The sequence below is a fragment of the Pocillopora verrucosa genome, chromosome 11 (assembly GCF_036669915.1).
Source record: "Pocillopora verrucosa isolate sample1 chromosome 11, ASM3666991v2, whole genome shotgun sequence".
Taxonomy (NCBI): domain Eukaryota; kingdom Metazoa; phylum Cnidaria; class Anthozoa; order Scleractinia; family Pocilloporidae; genus Pocillopora; species Pocillopora verrucosa.
Genome location: NC_089322.1, coordinates 19,522,358 through 19,539,033, shown reverse-complemented (window position 1 = coordinate 19,539,033; position 16,676 = coordinate 19,522,358). Strand labels below are relative to the sequence as shown.

The 16,676-nt window shown below is 38.0% G+C and overlaps 2 protein-coding genes across 2 annotated transcripts; one reads left to right on the top strand and one right to left on the bottom strand.

Moving 5' to 3' along the window:
- Nucleotides 1–2,171: 2,171 nt before the first annotated feature.
- Nucleotides 2,172–7,636, top strand: LOC136284375 (vesicular inhibitory amino acid transporter-like). The gene is made up of 3 exons (XM_066174633.1): nt 2,172–2,471; nt 5,101–5,286; nt 6,183–7,636. Exons 1-3 carry the CDS (start codon nt 2,237–2,239, stop codon nt 7,160–7,162), a joined length of 1,401 nt encoding a protein of 466 aa, XP_066030730.1. The 5' UTR covers nt 2,172–2,236; the 3' UTR covers nt 7,163–7,636.
- Nucleotides 7,637–8,163: 527 nt separating this feature from the next.
- LOC136284305 (inhibitor of growth protein 3-like) lies at nt 8,164–16,600 on the bottom strand. Its single transcript, XM_066174386.1, has 12 exons — nt 16,505–16,600; nt 15,109–15,180; nt 14,292–14,392; nt 13,819–13,884; nt 13,530–13,626; nt 12,632–12,718; nt 12,197–12,370; nt 11,140–11,265; nt 10,665–10,848; nt 9,820–9,952; nt 9,476–9,514; nt 8,164–8,708 (listed from the first exon to the last, which is right to left on the bottom strand). Exons 1-12 carry the CDS (start codon nt 16,530–16,532, stop codon nt 8,586–8,588), a joined length of 1,230 nt encoding a protein of 409 aa, XP_066030483.1. The 5' UTR covers nt 16,533–16,600; the 3' UTR covers nt 8,164–8,585.
- Between the last annotated feature and the right edge of the window lie 76 nt (nt 16,601–16,676).

Below are 16,676 nucleotides of genomic sequence, written 5' to 3'. Positions count from 1 at the left end.
TAAAGGAGGTGGAGGTTTCGTTCGATTCTCATTTTTCACGTATATGACATTTTGTCGTCTCGCCTTATTTTAGACCTTTATGCCTTGTTTTAGATGGTTTTAGATTTTTTGCGGGTCGCTTTAGATGTTTTTGAGGTGGTTGTTAAAATTTTTGAGGTGGTTGTAGGTGGTTTTAGGTGGTTTTAGTGGTTCTACGTTTTAGTACTTACCCTAATTGTCTTTTGGAGAACGGTTTATCTTATCTCAAGAGATTTATTCAAAATATAAATGGACAAATTGCCTTTGGTGAAATGAAATCTTCAGTATCAATAGTTTATACAATTCAGAAACTGTGTAAAAAAAAAAAAGATTGGCCAAGTGTTTACTGAAATGGTTCAGTGCCGAAATGACAAACGGTTCAACTAACTGTACTTTGGTTGAGTGACTTGACACAAATAATTCAGAGTGGTGTGAAATGGCTTAAGTTATCGGCAAATGGTTAATCGTCAGCCGCAATGGTATAGTATCGCATCAATCTACCCACCGTAAAGTGAAATGGTTTAGCGTGACCCCAAATGGTTTAGCTTGACGACAAAAGGTTTAGCACAAACCGAAATGGTCCAGTGTTACAGCTGTTAGTTTACGCCGTAAAAGCCAAAAATACAAAAGTGAAATCGATAAGTCAAGCTTCAAATGAAACATTCGATGTTGGGTCTTAGGTCACAGCCCTATAGTTTTTATAGTTTTTAGGCGCCCCGATAGTTGTAGTTTCGTCGCCCTAAAACAACGAATCGCTTTATCAAGTTTCCAAGTTATGGTTCTGACTGTCTAGACTTTAAATGTGCTGTTACGTAAAATGATGCATTTTATCAGTATTTTTGTCGTTCGTTTTATTTCAGATTCTTATTTTATCTTGAGGTAGTAAAATGGAGAATTCTTACCATAGTCACCCGTAACCATAGTAAGAATTCTCCATTTAAAGTACAGCAGTTTTCACCGTAAACTATTTATAACTATGTAGTTTTTAACTATATAGTTTTGATAGTTTTTAGGCACCCTTTAGTTGTAGTTTTGATAACAATGAATCGCCGTATCACGTTTTCTAGCAATGGTTCTGACTGAGGTCGTAAAATTTCTAATAGTCGCGGCTTAACCTTGTTGGGAGTTCAAATTGCTGTTAGCCAGTTTCAAATTGTTCTTTTCGGTTTCTTACAGTGAAAACTGCCGTTCTTTAAATAGAGAATTCTTACCATGGTTAAGCCTAACCATGGTAAGAATTCTTTATTTTACTACTTCAAGATACAATAAGAATCTGAAACAAAAGAAATGATTGAATAACTGATAAAATGCATCATTTTTGCGATAGCACACCTACAGTCTAGACAGTCAGAACCATTGCTAGGAAACGTGATATAGCGATTCATTGTTTTAAGACGACGAAACTATAAATAAAGGGTGCCTAAAAACTATAAATAACTAAAAGGTTGTGACCTAAGACTCCACATAGACTGTTCCATTTCAAGCTGGACTTTTCCATTTCACCTTTGTAATTTTTGGCGGTTACGGCGTAAACCAACTGCTGTAACACTAGATCATTTCGGTTTGTACTAAACCTTTTGTCGTCACGCCAAACCATTTCACTTTACGGTGAGTAGATTGATGCGATACAAAGCCATTGCGGCTTAACGGATTAACCATTTGCCGGTAACTTAAGCCATTTCACACTACTCTGAACCGTTTGTGTTAAGTCACGGAACCAAAATACAAAAAAATCTGGAAATGTGGAAATGTTTTCTGGCAATAACTGCGCCCAAACTGTTCCGTTGTAAGACAGACGTGAAGAGTGCTGATAGAGGGAATCCACTGGGACATTATCCCAGGGGAGTAAATGCAAATTATGCTCTCGTTAATCCACAGGCCAATTCGAAAGCAAGCGAAGAACCAAATAAAACCAGCGTTTTTGTGGACAAGAAGCCATTTCTAATCATAGTTCTTACCCCAAGATCTTCCCTAGAAGGTATTGTTTAGGAAAGTCTTAACAGCATGCAAGACAGAATTAAGAATACGGAGTTTTAAATTGAGTGTGTTAACCTCATTATAAATTAATAGACTAGTGTGTTGGAGAGACCCAAGACACCACACCGCTGGCACTGAATCCAGAACGCAACGCATGCACAGTTGTGAATGCATTATTGAAGAAAGACCACGAACGACCTGAGGTATTTCGATAAATCTCTTCGACATCACACTCGCCGCAATGGCTCAAGCTATTAGAGATTTCTTGAAGAATCATTTGCCTTCGCCTTTGTTTGGCGGAAGAAATAGAGAACGCCACGAGAGCAGGGAGTATCTTCACGTTGAAAATCAAGGAGAAAGCGACGAGGATGAAATAGTTTACCCGAGCGAGGAAATGACTAAGGCTAACGAAAAGGAGTCTTCAAAAAATACTTCGGCTCTACAAGCAGCCTGGAATGTATTAAACTTGATACAAGGTAAGTTTCAGAATTATAATGTCTTACAATTGTTCTCCCAATTCTCCGGTCGAAGAAAAGCTGATTTTAATGGGGGAAGGAAACGACGTTCTAAATGTCTTCATCGTTATTTTTCACCAGAATTTTAATCGCGGTCAGCTTCTCCCCTGTGGCAAGTGTTCCACGCATCAAATTATTGATTTTTTTGCCGCCGGATATTCTCGATCGAAAAACATATTTTATCTATGCAACATGTCTACGATGGTATGAATGCTGAATGATATATTTTAAAGTCTCGACCGAGTGAATTTTAATCCAAACCATTGTTGGGAAAATGGAAGAACTTCTTTCCAATTCACTTGTTTGAACTGAACTAAATTCTGATCTACTTTCTTATTATCTTGGCCGATGGAAAAACTGGATGATTGGCTTGTTTTTGATAAAAAATTGTTTAAAATCAAAATTGTGTAAGATGAAAAAGTTCTGATTATCTAAATAAATGTATAGAAATTAGTTTGCTCTCAGATCTGGTGCTATGACTGGTTTTCTCCGGTTTTAAAATAACTCGTTCTTCTGTATCTGTTATAAATGTACCGATTACTCGATGGATCATCGCAAACTAAAAATATAAAATTTTTTCCAGGAGACATTCGCCAACTTTTTAAGACTGGAAAACATTTCCCTTTTCAGGCTTCTATCTTTCATTATTTAGGATATCACGTTTTTTTATTCATCCAAAAATTGAAGTTCACTTCCATACAAAGTCAAAGACAGCAGCAATGTAACGAGTAATTTTTTTAAGCTCCGAAACTAAAATTCAAAAGTAGCTCAGAAATTTGCCTTTTAGCTCCCTTCCGAGCTGAAGGAAATTCCGACGTAGATTTATCATTGTAAGATTCTTTACAAATTTTCCGTTCCTATTTTGTCTTTCTGATATGAACCAGCGCCGATTTAAAAATCTTTTTCTTTTTTTTTTTTAATTGACGACTCAGTTCCTGTGTTAAAATCAAAACATTTCAATGAGATGGTTTTCTTCATTAAAAAGCTAACTCAATTTCTTTTATTCTTATCGAAGAAACACATAAATAATTAAGGTGTTATGGATAATTGTACAAAGGCGGGTTTTGAAGAGCAAAGGGTTGTTTCCGATAGCTAAGGAAAAAAATACGATTTTTTTATTAGCGTGGGTGTTCACCACTACATTAAAGAAAAACAATTTCGTGGTAAATCAATTAAATATTACTGAATACCTGTCCACTATTAATTAAAAGCAATGTTTATCCTTTCTAAATTCGATGGCTTCCGATCATAAAAAATTAACCACGTTTGTTTTTTCCTTTTGACTGAATTTCACAGCTGCGATCACAAAATTTCACATGAAAACAACAGTGTGAGCCATCCAGTAACAAATAAAAGGCAAACAAAAAAAGAAAACTTGATAAAAATCTTGCTGTTCTCAAGTCCAAAAGATCTCAGGAGCTGAATGGTTTAATTAAAGTCACAAAACTAATTAAGTCAAAGATAAATTTTTCCTGGCGAACGTTACCCAACTAAATTTAAATATGATGTTTTACAAACTACTTTTGATTTCAGTTTTTCGGAAAATTTCTCGTTAAATTTCTTCCCTATACTGTGGAGAAAGTTACCCTAACAAAATTAGAAAGTGTCTTTTTTTTTTAGCAAACTCCCATTCAGTGATCGTAAAATTTAAAAACAAATTCTCTTTTAAGATCTTCAATATCTTCAGCGTTGCTAGATCGGATTTCAAATTTCGCCCTTAAGAAAAACACCTTTTGTTAAATTCACCAAGACTTAAATAATTCAAAGACATGATCTCAATAATGGAAGATTCTTTGCCACTGAGACATCGGCTTAAGAAAGAAGAGCACAAAAACGAGGTCACAGCTGAACGGAAAAATAAAACAACAGATCGATATATTTGGCTTCCTACCATCAACTAGTAATACTCGATATCGGGGGCGGGCTGGATTAATTTCCGTTGTGCATAAAAAGCGACAACGAAGAAAATCATTGAAGAAATACCAAGCAGGAATAATTCAACAGTTATTCGCCGAAGGCGAAGTGAATATTGTTGAATAATTCCCGAGACGAAGTTGATGGGATTATTCAACAATTCATGTTCACTGACCCTGAGGCGATTCATTATTTAGATATAATTCCTCAGGTGCTTTCAAATACTGCTTTGAATTCGTTCTGTTGTTGATACTATTCTGTTACAATTTTTTTAATTACTCGTATCGAGATAGGCAGCCAGTCTCCACTAAAATTTAAAAGGTTTATTTAATTCAATCGGCAAAACTCCATTCATTTCTTTTGAAAAGTGTTATGCCAGACTTAGTAGTATTTTCTAGAATTTCCTTCTGACGCGTTTAACTCTTCCTCGTTACCATTGACAAAACGCGAGGCAGCCATTTTGAAATCTAGCGCTTCAGATGATAGTCACCTTGCGCGAGGTGATTTTGGCGAAATTTGACGCAATCCCAGACCATTAGCAGCGTGCGTATCTCTACAATCACCGGAGCAATTAAGCTAAAAGCTCTCACTGGCAAACCGATAGTAGGTTTTAAATGAAACTGCTGGTACTATTTGCTGTACAGTTGAGTTTATTTGAATTATTTTCAACTTTCAGGAACGGGAACCCTTGGCGTCCCATTTGCTGTTATGCAGGGGGGGTACATGTCTCTGGTGGCCATTGTTATCATCTCAGTAATCACTAACTACACAGGGAAACTTATCATAGAGTGTTTGTACGAAAAGCCGTTCAATGGTCAAGGTGCACGAGGAGTTCGAACGAGGAACAGTTACGCTTTGATAGGTAAGGTGCAACGATGTAGAAATACCCACTGCAGTCATATTGATCGTATTTGTTTAATTTGTTGTTGTGAAAATGTTGAATATGAAGGCGATCTTCATAGCCATGATCACCACTTACGTAGTGGTGAAAATAAGGCCTGAAAAAATTCAGGTCTGTACGGGATTTGAACCCATGACCTCTGCGATACCGGTGCAGTGCTCTACCGACTGAGCTAACAAGCCAACCGAGCGCCAAATAAACCCGTGAAGTGGTGAATCAATGACTGTGATTACATGAAAATCGTATACGTGAACTGCGGATGTGAAAATGTTGTTGCTATTGATGTCATCATTAGCATCATCACTAACATTGTTATTATCCAGGTTGTAAAGTTGGACAACACGAAGTTTTGTCACCAAATATACATAACTATAACAAAATTTGAGAGCCAAACTTGCCATTGGTCGGACGTCTTCATGAAAAACAACAGTTAACTCGCCGAAATGCGCACACACGCGTACACGTTTTTGGCACTAATAGGACCGTGTGCGCATCATGTTTGTCATTGAACAATGTAATTAGACAAAACGCGTCACGCGCGGGCGCTGCCGTCGCACATTCGCCGAGTTAACAGTTTCCTTTTATGAAAACGTATAACCAATTCAGATTTCATTATAGTTTTCATTAATGGGTATCAGGACTTCTAGTCGTTCAATTCTATTTGTAATCGTACTTGTATTAAACAAATCAAACTCCCGCTCTGTGGTCTTCCGATTTTGTTAATCACTCGTTTGATTGTGGAGCACACAGTCTTAATAATATTACTAATGAGTATCGTGTTAATGATATTGTGAGTAATTACAATAACATTATTACTTTATATACTTCATTATTATTTAATATACTTCTGATTTTAGGTCAAGCATGTTGGAAAAAGTATGGTAGTGCTGTAGTATGCGGCGCTCAGGTGATGCAACTCGCTTGCGCATGCGTCCTTTACCTGCTTCTCGTCGCCGACTTTTTCAACGACTTGTTTGAGCACCATGCCCTCTCGTATTCCTTGTGGACCGTCATTGCGGGTGTTCTTCTGCTCCCGTCAGTCTTCCTGAATCATCTTAAACACGTCTCTTGGCTCAGCATGTTCAGTGTTGTCGCTCTTGTTATGGTGTTTTCCTCAGTCATTGGATATGGCGTGACACAGCGTTATGAATGGGATTTCAACCTCGGCGTGACAACGCTAGAGGGATTTCCCGTAGCATGGGGAATTATCCTGTTCAGCTTCGTGTGTCATCCTTATCTGCCAGGCATCGAAGAAACCATGGAAAAACCAGAAGAGTTTAATAGTATAATGAACTACTCTTTCTTTGCTTCGGCTGTGACCAAACTAATTTACGGTTTCATAGCAGTTTTAACCTTCAAAGGACAAACCCAGCAAGAAATCTCTGAAAATCTCCCACCAGGGGCTCTCCAGAATACAGCCAACGCCCTCCTGGGGTTCAACGGTCTGTTCTCGTATGCCCTACCCCTGTTAACCCTCATTACAATTATACACAAAGCGCAGATTTCGTGTATCCCTCCATGCTTTCCCGACGAGAAGCATCCATTGTCCATCAAGGAACGCATCATGATTTACTCGCTGCGATCTGTCTTTGTGGTATTTACTGTAATGGTTGCTGTGCTCCTTCCACAGTTCTCGTTGCTAATGGCGGTAATTGGTAGCATATCAGGTGTCCTACTTACTTTGGTTTTCCCCTGTCTTTTCGACATTATGCTTCACCTCGAGCAGATCAGTACCAGTCGTTACGTCATCGACTTACTCATCGTCTGTGTGGGGGTACTATCGGGTGGTTTTGGTTTGGTGTTTTCACTTATTGCAATAACAAAATTGTACGTTTAATAACTTTTCCAATAATGATATGTGTTAAACTAATGGGAACACGGGGATACTACGGTTGCAGTATAGCCTTTGCAGTAAGGGTGTCTTGCAGTACAGGCGTCTTATAGAGAAAAGCGGGTAAGCGCTGCAAGCTCACTTTAAACGAACGAGCCGCCATGTTTTTTCAAGATGGCGGCCAAACGTTTTACGAATGAATCCCGAGCGGTCGCTCGGGAAAATATGCCTGCACTGCAAGTTATGCTCTGGGAGAAGTTATGGTTTAGGCTCCAGTCAGCGGAAACATCAGGAAAGCATGCACCAGAAATTTAACTATTCATCACCGTAACTTTGCGTCCATACGGAACTTGTATTGGAGTTGCAGATAGACGAATGTTTGCTTAGAGTTAGGAGAGCAGTGCAAACACACGAACTTCTGTCAAGACAGCTCTGCTATGTTTCACTTCAACTAACAGAGAACATTTAGTTTGAAAGAACTGAGAGACTTTTTTCGAATAGTTGATCAAATGAATTAAAACAACTTCATCAATCTGAATGGTGCTGTTAACAGAAAGCCATAACCATTAATGTACAAGGCTGGTGTTGGAAAAAATATAATGTCTGATAGTATTTAAAAACAACAAATACATGACCGTGAGCACTGTGTCGAAAGCAACATTGAAACTTTAACTCAAGGAAAAACTTGGGAGAATTACCTTCTCTTCATGACAATGAGCTGTTTTCAATCCCTCTCTGATGCAGTAACTTTCAGTGAAACGACAACCTCCTCTTCAAAAAAACCTGTGTTTGATTCATTCATTTGAAGGTGTCACCCTTCATCACCAGGAAATGATTTTTCAGTCATCTATTCACAAAAGTCTTGTTGCTAGGCCGGTTGCCACGTTTTTTAATAGTTACTTCTCCCTCCCCTCCCCTCCCTCCCCAAAAAATCGCCAACTTATCCTTGGCAAGGAAAAGTCGACTAAAGACATTTACTAGGAGGAACGATCATAGGTACTTCAGTATAAAATTTCTTTCTTTCTTTATTATCGTCTCTGTATGAAGACTTTGAGAACTATTCAGCCAGAATGCATGCAATTAAACGTTTTGTACAACCAATATTGAGTACGCTGTTAGACAAATCTTCAAGTTCTGTTTTGTTCTTGTTGTTCTTGTTGTTTTTTTACTTTTTGGTACCTCCGAAACTATCGCAAGTATATCACCATTCTTAAAGCAACTGAAAGTATTTTTATGACTCTACTTTTTCATTTATCTCCTCTTCCTTAATTGTTCGTTTTTCTGTTTCGCATTGTAAGTCGCCCCTAACATGTCTTCACGCTAATGGCCTCGTTACACCACTCACTGCGACAGAGAATAGCAACGTAACACTATTCATTCTATCTCACGTCGCCGCCGACTTTTCCATAATTGCATTTATTCATTTATACTACTGGTGTCTATTTCCTCTTCTTTGTTGTTTCTTTTGATTTTGACATTGAGGACAAAACCATTTTCCTTTTGGAGCGTCTGTTAATCCAACACATCCGTAATGAAACCACTCAATGGGACACTGAAACGTGAATAAACAGCACAATCAGGAGTTGCTTCAACCGGTTCGTACCCAGTCTGTGTCTGTTAGTACCAGACCTATTGGTTTATTCGTACCCAGTGTGCATCGGTCCGTACCCGACCCGCTGGTCGATTGGCACCCTAACATTAAGTGACGTTCAAAATCCAGAAGGTCTCAGGAAACAAAGATCTCTTACAAACCCCGTCCCAGACCTCGTTTTTGTGAACACAACGGTCAAATGTAGGGCATACGCAAGGGGATCAATTATGAGCCGGCCGCGCGCCAGTTTCTCGCGAAAAATTCCAAAAGGAAACATAAGAAACAACCGCAAAATATGCGAATGAAGATTGAAAGTTCAAAGGAAACAAAAGCAGGGAAGAAGAAAACCGAAGACTTTTCGCAAGCAAAGCTTATCAAAATACACTTTTCATGTTAACTTACCATATTGCTTTGAGCTTTGACAAAAAAGTTTTTCGGTCTTCAAACACCGCGACTTACCAACTTACGATTGTTTTTAACCCTTGTAAGACAAGCTGGTATTGACAGCCTGAAAGCAAGACATCTAAACAAAAAACTGAGTGGGTGCGGATGCGGGTTCTAGCAGGGTACGAATCGACTGAGCACGAAGCGTTCGTGGTTACGAAACGACTGGTAAGCTTGCAAGGAATAAAAGGGGCAATTCAAGAAGAGCAAATAATGTTTCTAAGTAACAGATAGTGATCATTAACATGTTTTGAAGTTAAAACGACGTTAAAACAATGACTCACTTCAGTGTTATCACATCCCACCATTTCGCCATATGACACCTACAAGTAGACATAAATTAGAAATATGTAGGACAAAACTTGTTTTCCAAAGCTAAAGTTATCACAACAGCCAATCAGGAAAAGTGAAAATATTACAAGGAACCAAAGAGAAAATTAATCCTAGAACAAGCAAATTGCCTGAAGCGCGGGAAAACGCGAGTGATCACGTCGCGACGACTAGTTTTAGTTTGAATCTGATTGGTCGAGAAAGTGACACGAGTTTTCTAGACCAATCACAAAGCGACATTAAGAAAAACCGAAGAAATCCCGGTTTACTTCCGACACTAAAAGACCTTTTTACCCACCTGATTACAGAGGCAGTAGCGTGGTTCATTGGGATCGTACACCCAGTCCGGTACAGCAGCCGCTGCAACGGCTGCCTCTTGTTCAGCGACCTGCGCCGAAGCCACTGCTGTGACTTGAGTGGAATTTTTACTTCTGTCAAAGACAACAGAGAGAATCAAAGAGTCACCTCAGTTGTCAACTAAGGGTAATGATTGAGTGTTCTATCGATTCTTGTGGCCCAAAACACCGGTTCTTATCCCGATTTCCCCAGCATTAACCCTTTCACCCCTAAGAGTGACTGCTTCTAGTTTCTCCTTTCAGTATCCCTCTTGAATCAAAAGTTAAGGCCATGAGAATGAAGGAAATGATCACTTATTTATAAAACTCCATACTTTTACAGTTAACCCTAAAATTGACCAATAAGTGTTAAAATCTGGATGAAGGTAAAAATTGTTTTTTTTCGTTCGTTTGGTAAGCCTTCGACCTTCTTGCTTGGCCGTGAGACATATCTTATTTCTCTCGAAGGCCAAAATGAAGCGAAGCGCGTGTATTCGTAACCAGATGCTAACAATCGAAAGACAAAGATAAAATCAGTGAGCGGAGTGCAATTTATAACAGTGCTCACAGAACCTAACGCGACCTAAGGTGCTGACAAGGAGAATTTGTTTACCGATCAAAAGCTTTTTTTGTTGGTGATCTTTTCCTTCATTCTCATGACCTAATTGTGTGTTTCAGAGGTAATTTTGTAGGGAGAAATGAGATGCTGGTCACTCTTAGGGTTTTCAGGGTTAAATTACCGGGACTTTCGAGAAACGGGTCCCGCGGACCCTAAATACTGTTACACGAGACTCCACAAAGTGCTTACTTTTTCTTTTGTTTTGTCGATGTTGGCGCCACACTGATCGAAGCATGTACGTCACTTGGAGTAACAGGTATACTGACAGAGTTTACGTTAGTGGATGCCGGGTCAAACGGCATTCCCAGGGAACTACTGGCGGGGAGACCATTCAAACCACTAGGTGGGGTAGACAGAGTGCTCAAAGAACTTCCTGTAAAAAAGAAAATAATGATATTTTTCAAAACAAATTTTTGTTTTTTAAAAAATAACAATAAGAACTATAAAGAGCCGTATGTCTAGGATATAGAGTAACAATCCAGCAAGCATCGAGTTCCGAATCGAATGAGCTCTATGAAACATTTTCATTACACATTGACAAATTCGCCGATTTCTTTTCTATAAAAATTATGTCAGCTTCCTCGTGACAAAACGTGAAATTTTGAACGAATGGCAAAGGTGCCTGTTCAGGAAAACGGCAGACTCCAGAAATCAGTACACCCACCCAAGGCTGCAGCATAAGGCGGTTTCAAGGCTCCACTAGCTCTTCTACCAGGCTGCATCTGCAACGTCGTTGTAACTGCCTGCGCAGCAGCAACTGCAACTGCAGCTGATCCTGCTCCGACTGAACCTGAAGAAAGGAAAAAAATATAGGTATAAATAAATACAGTGTGCTTTCATGAAGTTTTCCAGCCTTGTTTACGCTTAAACCTCAACAAAATGTGGTGAGAACAAAAATGTGGGAGTGGCCGGGTGTGTCACTGGTGTTCTTATCACCTTTTGGCGTCATATGTGATATATTCCTGAACAGACGCATGGCAAAATAAAATCTACATGTTTTCCATAATAAAGACGTCATCAATGTCTCTGTTCTCCCATAGATCATTAGAGAGAGCCAATCAAAATGCGTGTGTAATTCAGTTTATGATATACACGTCGTTTAACTCTCTGATCTGATTGTTAATTCTCATCTCCAGCTGCCACACATTTCCTTGTAAATTAGTTAGGAGAATTTGGTGTTAGATCAAGATAAAAACTTCTTTCTGATAAGTGTGAGTATTCTCATTACCTGTTTGATGGATAATGTATGGATATTTTGGGGAGAATTTGTATGTCAATCACTTCTGGGAGTTGAAGGATTAATCCTCTCACTTCCAGGTGGGATTACAATGGAATTTCCATATCAATAGATTTTTCAGCAGAAAGGTGGCGAAAAGAAATATACTAAGGAGAGGACACTGTTTAATTCAACAAAAAATTATCTGTCTTAAAATTGTAAGAAATGTGTGGCAGAAAATTCATATCTAGATCTCAGGGATGAAAAGGTTAACCCTTTGATCTCTGAGAGTGATTAGCATCTAATTTCTCCCCACAATAGCACCTCTAAATCACACAGTAAGGTCGCGAGAATAAAGGAAATGATCATAAACTAAAAATCTTGATTGATAAACAAATTCTCCAAGACAGTACCAAAGGAAATTTATAGAGAAGGGTAAGGAGAATATACATACTAATGTTCAGGTGTAAAGGTTCTTACACTGCTGTAAGCTGGGTTTGCTCACCTAAGGTGTAAGATCTTGGAGCAGATGAAGGAGACTGAGGAGCAACAGATTTTGGTGATGGCGACATCTGATTGTAGGTTCCAAGGGAACCATAGGCATAGTCATGCATCCCTGGGATGGACAAGTGATCGCCATTGACCAAATCAGTAGAGAGACTGTCGGGAGCTTTCCTTTCTGCAATGGAAAAGTACAAGAAAGGATTTAAGTCTGAGAATTGACAAGCATAGCTGCTGTTCATAACTAACCCCTGTTTCTGTTGCATGAGGCAACCATGTGTATGGAGCTACTTCTCTGGGATAGGACTCTGATCCATCACAGTTTGTCTGACAAATTCCAACTCATGTTGACTGGTCCAGCTCTCTGCACCTCAGCTTTCATTTAAGTTTTCTATGGGATTGCATATACAGAGTTGTATGGTTCATTTGATAAACTTACTATGCCCAGTTAATTGCAATGATCCATGTATGTGGTTACTCCTTGCAGGAGAGGGTGGATTAATAGGTTCATCTAGTCTCAGAGATCCTATAGAAAAAAAATGTATCCAAAATTAAGCTACCGTAGTTATTCGGTTATAAGGCACACCGTTTTTTCAAGAAATTCCTAATTTCTACTAAAAATTACCGCCAAAGTTTGGGTGCGTCTTATAGGGGAATATTTTCCCGAAACAATTTTTTTTTAATCACAGTTACTGGTACGATTTCAAGCAAATAAAAGGACATACAGTGTTGGTCATTGACTTTTAAAAATATGGTGGTTCTGAAAAGACAGCGAAGTCAAATTTGCAGATATGATACGTGCTCAAGAGCGCGTGCTTAGTAATTTGATATGTCATAAAACGAAACGAAAATAGACAAGTGAAGAGATAAATACCCTCTTCGTCCAGCCTTTTTTGTGCACTGAGACCTGCATTCTCAGCGGTACGTTAATTCTTGTTTAATCAAGGCTTTTGTTTGTGCACATGGTCATGTGTGCGACAATTCTGCTTTTGTTAATTAACGGTAAACTAAAATCAATACGCTATTTTTTCGCTTTTTTGTAAGTTTATGAAAGAATTTACAATAAACTTGATGGATCTTTACTCCCCAAACAACGGTGCGCCTTATAACCAAGTATTTCAGCGCTATTTTCAGTTTGAAAACATGCAATAATGAAGTTGCCAAATTGGGGGTGCGTCTTATAGCCGAGTGCGCCTTATACATGTACATGTACATTGCTGGCTACATGTACCTCTACAGAGTATTAATTAACTTATGTTTCCACTTAGATACTGAAAACCCCTCTGTTTCAAAATAGCAAATTTATGTTCCCTTACACTGGACTGAACTTTACTTACTTTGCTCTAAAACCTCTGTAATACCGGCATTATCTGCTTCTAATTCCATTTTGAACTTGGACAACTCTTGATCTAATTTTCTTAAGTGTCTGTCCACCTAGGGAAAGATAAAAAGGAAGCCACAGGTTAAACTTGATGCTTGTTTACACACAGTGTATGCATGCTAATGAAAATTACAATGTAATATCTATATGCCCATGCTAAGAAACTACAGTAACAACAACAACAGCAGCAAATTATGCAATGAAAATAATTGAATTAGTATAATAATCTAGCTGTGTTACCATACCAGATCATAAGTCTGTGTTGCTATGCTAACTTTTTCTTCAGCATCCTCAACAGCCTTCTGATACTCCTTAGATAAAGAAAAAACAAACAAACAAACAAAGATAAGTTTAAAGAAAAACTCCCAAAAAACCCCAAGAAGGGGAACTATCACTATTTGACTGTGCCTTTCAATGACATGGAAATTCTACAGATCAGAGATAAAATGTGATTTCATTTCCAGCTGACCTCAGGCATCACCTAATCCTTCATCTAAAAGTGAAAACAAACATAAGGATTTAAACCCTGAATCAAAACTTGGAAACATCAACTCTTAACTCTGAAATATAGCCTGAGTTTCTCTTAGAAGCCAATTAACACATTTCCCATGGTGTGTATCCAGTTCCATACTTTGCATGCATTGGAAAACTATTCTGAGTACGAAAAAATTGAAATTTTCTAAATGCAAATAATTCTTTATTAATGATTGTAACTTACATCTCTGATTTGTTTGTACTGTTGTTCTTTCCATTCTGGCTTTGCTTTTCGGCAGTTCATGAAAAACTGCTTCACTCTGATGTCCATGTCATCTATTCTGTCTGTAATAAGAAAAAAATGTTAAAAAATCAATTGGTGACAATGAGAGTGACTATTCAATAATTATTGTGCATGGGAAGGTGTTGGAGATTATGCCACATCAGTCAGGTCTGCATTAATCAAATCAAGCAATACCTGTAATTTAAAAGGGGTAAGTTTCTAAAGAAACTGAAATGCTGCATCAGAAGGAGAGTATAACAGGGTAATTTAGTATCATCAACCAGTTGATAACATAAATTGGCCACCATAGACTTTTAAAGCTGACATTTCAAGCATTAGCCCTTCGTCAAAGCAAAAAAAAAAAAAAGGGCTAATGCTTGAAACCTCAATACATTACTTTAGTTAGAGCACACTGATTAAGTTTTGTCAAACAAAAACCAATATAATTTACAATGCCTAGTCAGAACCAAGGTTACAGGGAGCAGAAAGTTAAAACAAGTAACCCACTTAATGCTCAAGAAAATCCAAGCCAAGACAATGTGATTATTTAAGATAAAGCTTCTAATTGTAAGTATGGTAAGAGTTATCAGAACCAATCAGCAAGAAAAACATGTGAAACCAGTACAATCATGGATCAATTTTAACACTCAATGAAACTTCCCAAAAAAACCTAGTGGAGCATCTAGTTAATAAAGCAATTAAAGTGTAACATAAAAACATTATTTGAGTACGTTAAAAAGTTTAATAATGTAAAAGTGCTTCCCAAGCCATGACTCACTCTGAACCTGTAGATCCATTTCCCTCATGTCTGTGAATCTGTCTCGCAGCTCAACTGGCAGCTGCTCAATCACTTTAAAAATTAACAAACATTTTATGTTAACTTCATGGAAATGCAATAACAACAGATGGTGACAACCATCACAAGGTCATTTACAGTACACTAGGATAATCTCATACCTTAGATAACAGCGTAACAGTGTGTAAAAAATTGGAATAAGATAAATGGTCAATTTTCAGCATGAAGGCAGAGAAAAGAGATTTTTTTATAGTTAGTTACTGTTTAGGTAAGAAGAAACATCTGGGTGCCCTATAAGGAATCTAACCCAAGACCTCTCCATTTCTTGCTCTGATGCACTGCAACACAAAATCTGAAGGGTCCAGGCTTTGATTCCTCCAAGGGAACTCAGATTTTTTTTCTTAACCCATGGTCAAAACAATACAGATAAAATCTCTCTTTATAATAATGTTTTTTGAAAACCAATGATATCAATAATCATTGGTGTAGGTTTGCTGTAAGTGGAAACAATTACCCCTTTAACTCCCAGATCAAATTTGTAATTCTCGTCACTGTCAACCATACAATTCCTATAATGTTAGTTCAGAGAATTTAGTATTGGATCAACTAATTATTCCCAAATTGATGTTTTTCTTTATTCTCATCACTTATCTGGTTGATATTTTATTGATATTGTAAGGAGAAATTTTCTCTTGGTCACTCAAGGGAGTTAAAGGGTTCACAGTTAAATTATAAAATTTTACCGTAGCAACCATATTGTATAAAAGACAAAAATTGCTGCCATACAGGAACTTCTGAGGCCATGTTCACCATGCCCTTCACATGCAGGAGCATGATAACAAAGAATTCCTCAAGACTGGAAAAGTAAATGATCACTCAAAAATTGTAACATGTAAGTCAGTGCTGGGGGGACTATTGGTGCACATATTTTTTGAAAGCAGAATTAGGGAAAATTATAAAACACTTTTTCCACAGAAAATGATGAAAATTTTTTTTCACTCGTCTTAAATTTATAAAAAGCAGTCATGATTACACCTTAGAGCCCTATATGCGTTCCACGATGTACTGCCTATTGATAAGCTACTGCGCATGTCCGTGATTATTCATTGTTTACAGATTTAAACACAATCGTGTTACGATGACGATCACATAATTTAGCACAGATTTTTGCTTAAGCCACGCATCTTGGATAAAATTTCACTTTTAGAATCAAACCAGCTACTTGGTTCGTAAAGATTTCGACATTAAATAACAAAAGCAACGCTACAAACGATCGAAGGCTTGATTGACTTTAAACGCGTTTTTATGGGATAAAAAGACTCACAGCAGTCATTTACGGCCAAAATATTACCATAAAAATAAGCTTAAAAAACCTTACACTCAACATAGTCCTCCAAATACAGCATTTTGCTTCCGTTCTCAAGTAATCTTCTAATACCTCATCTTTACCTTATGAATTTCATCATGGCGTCCATTGCACGGACGCTATAAACATATTACAACGCCTGCTCCTTAGGGAGACTGCTGACCAATATCTGCATCTTCGCGGT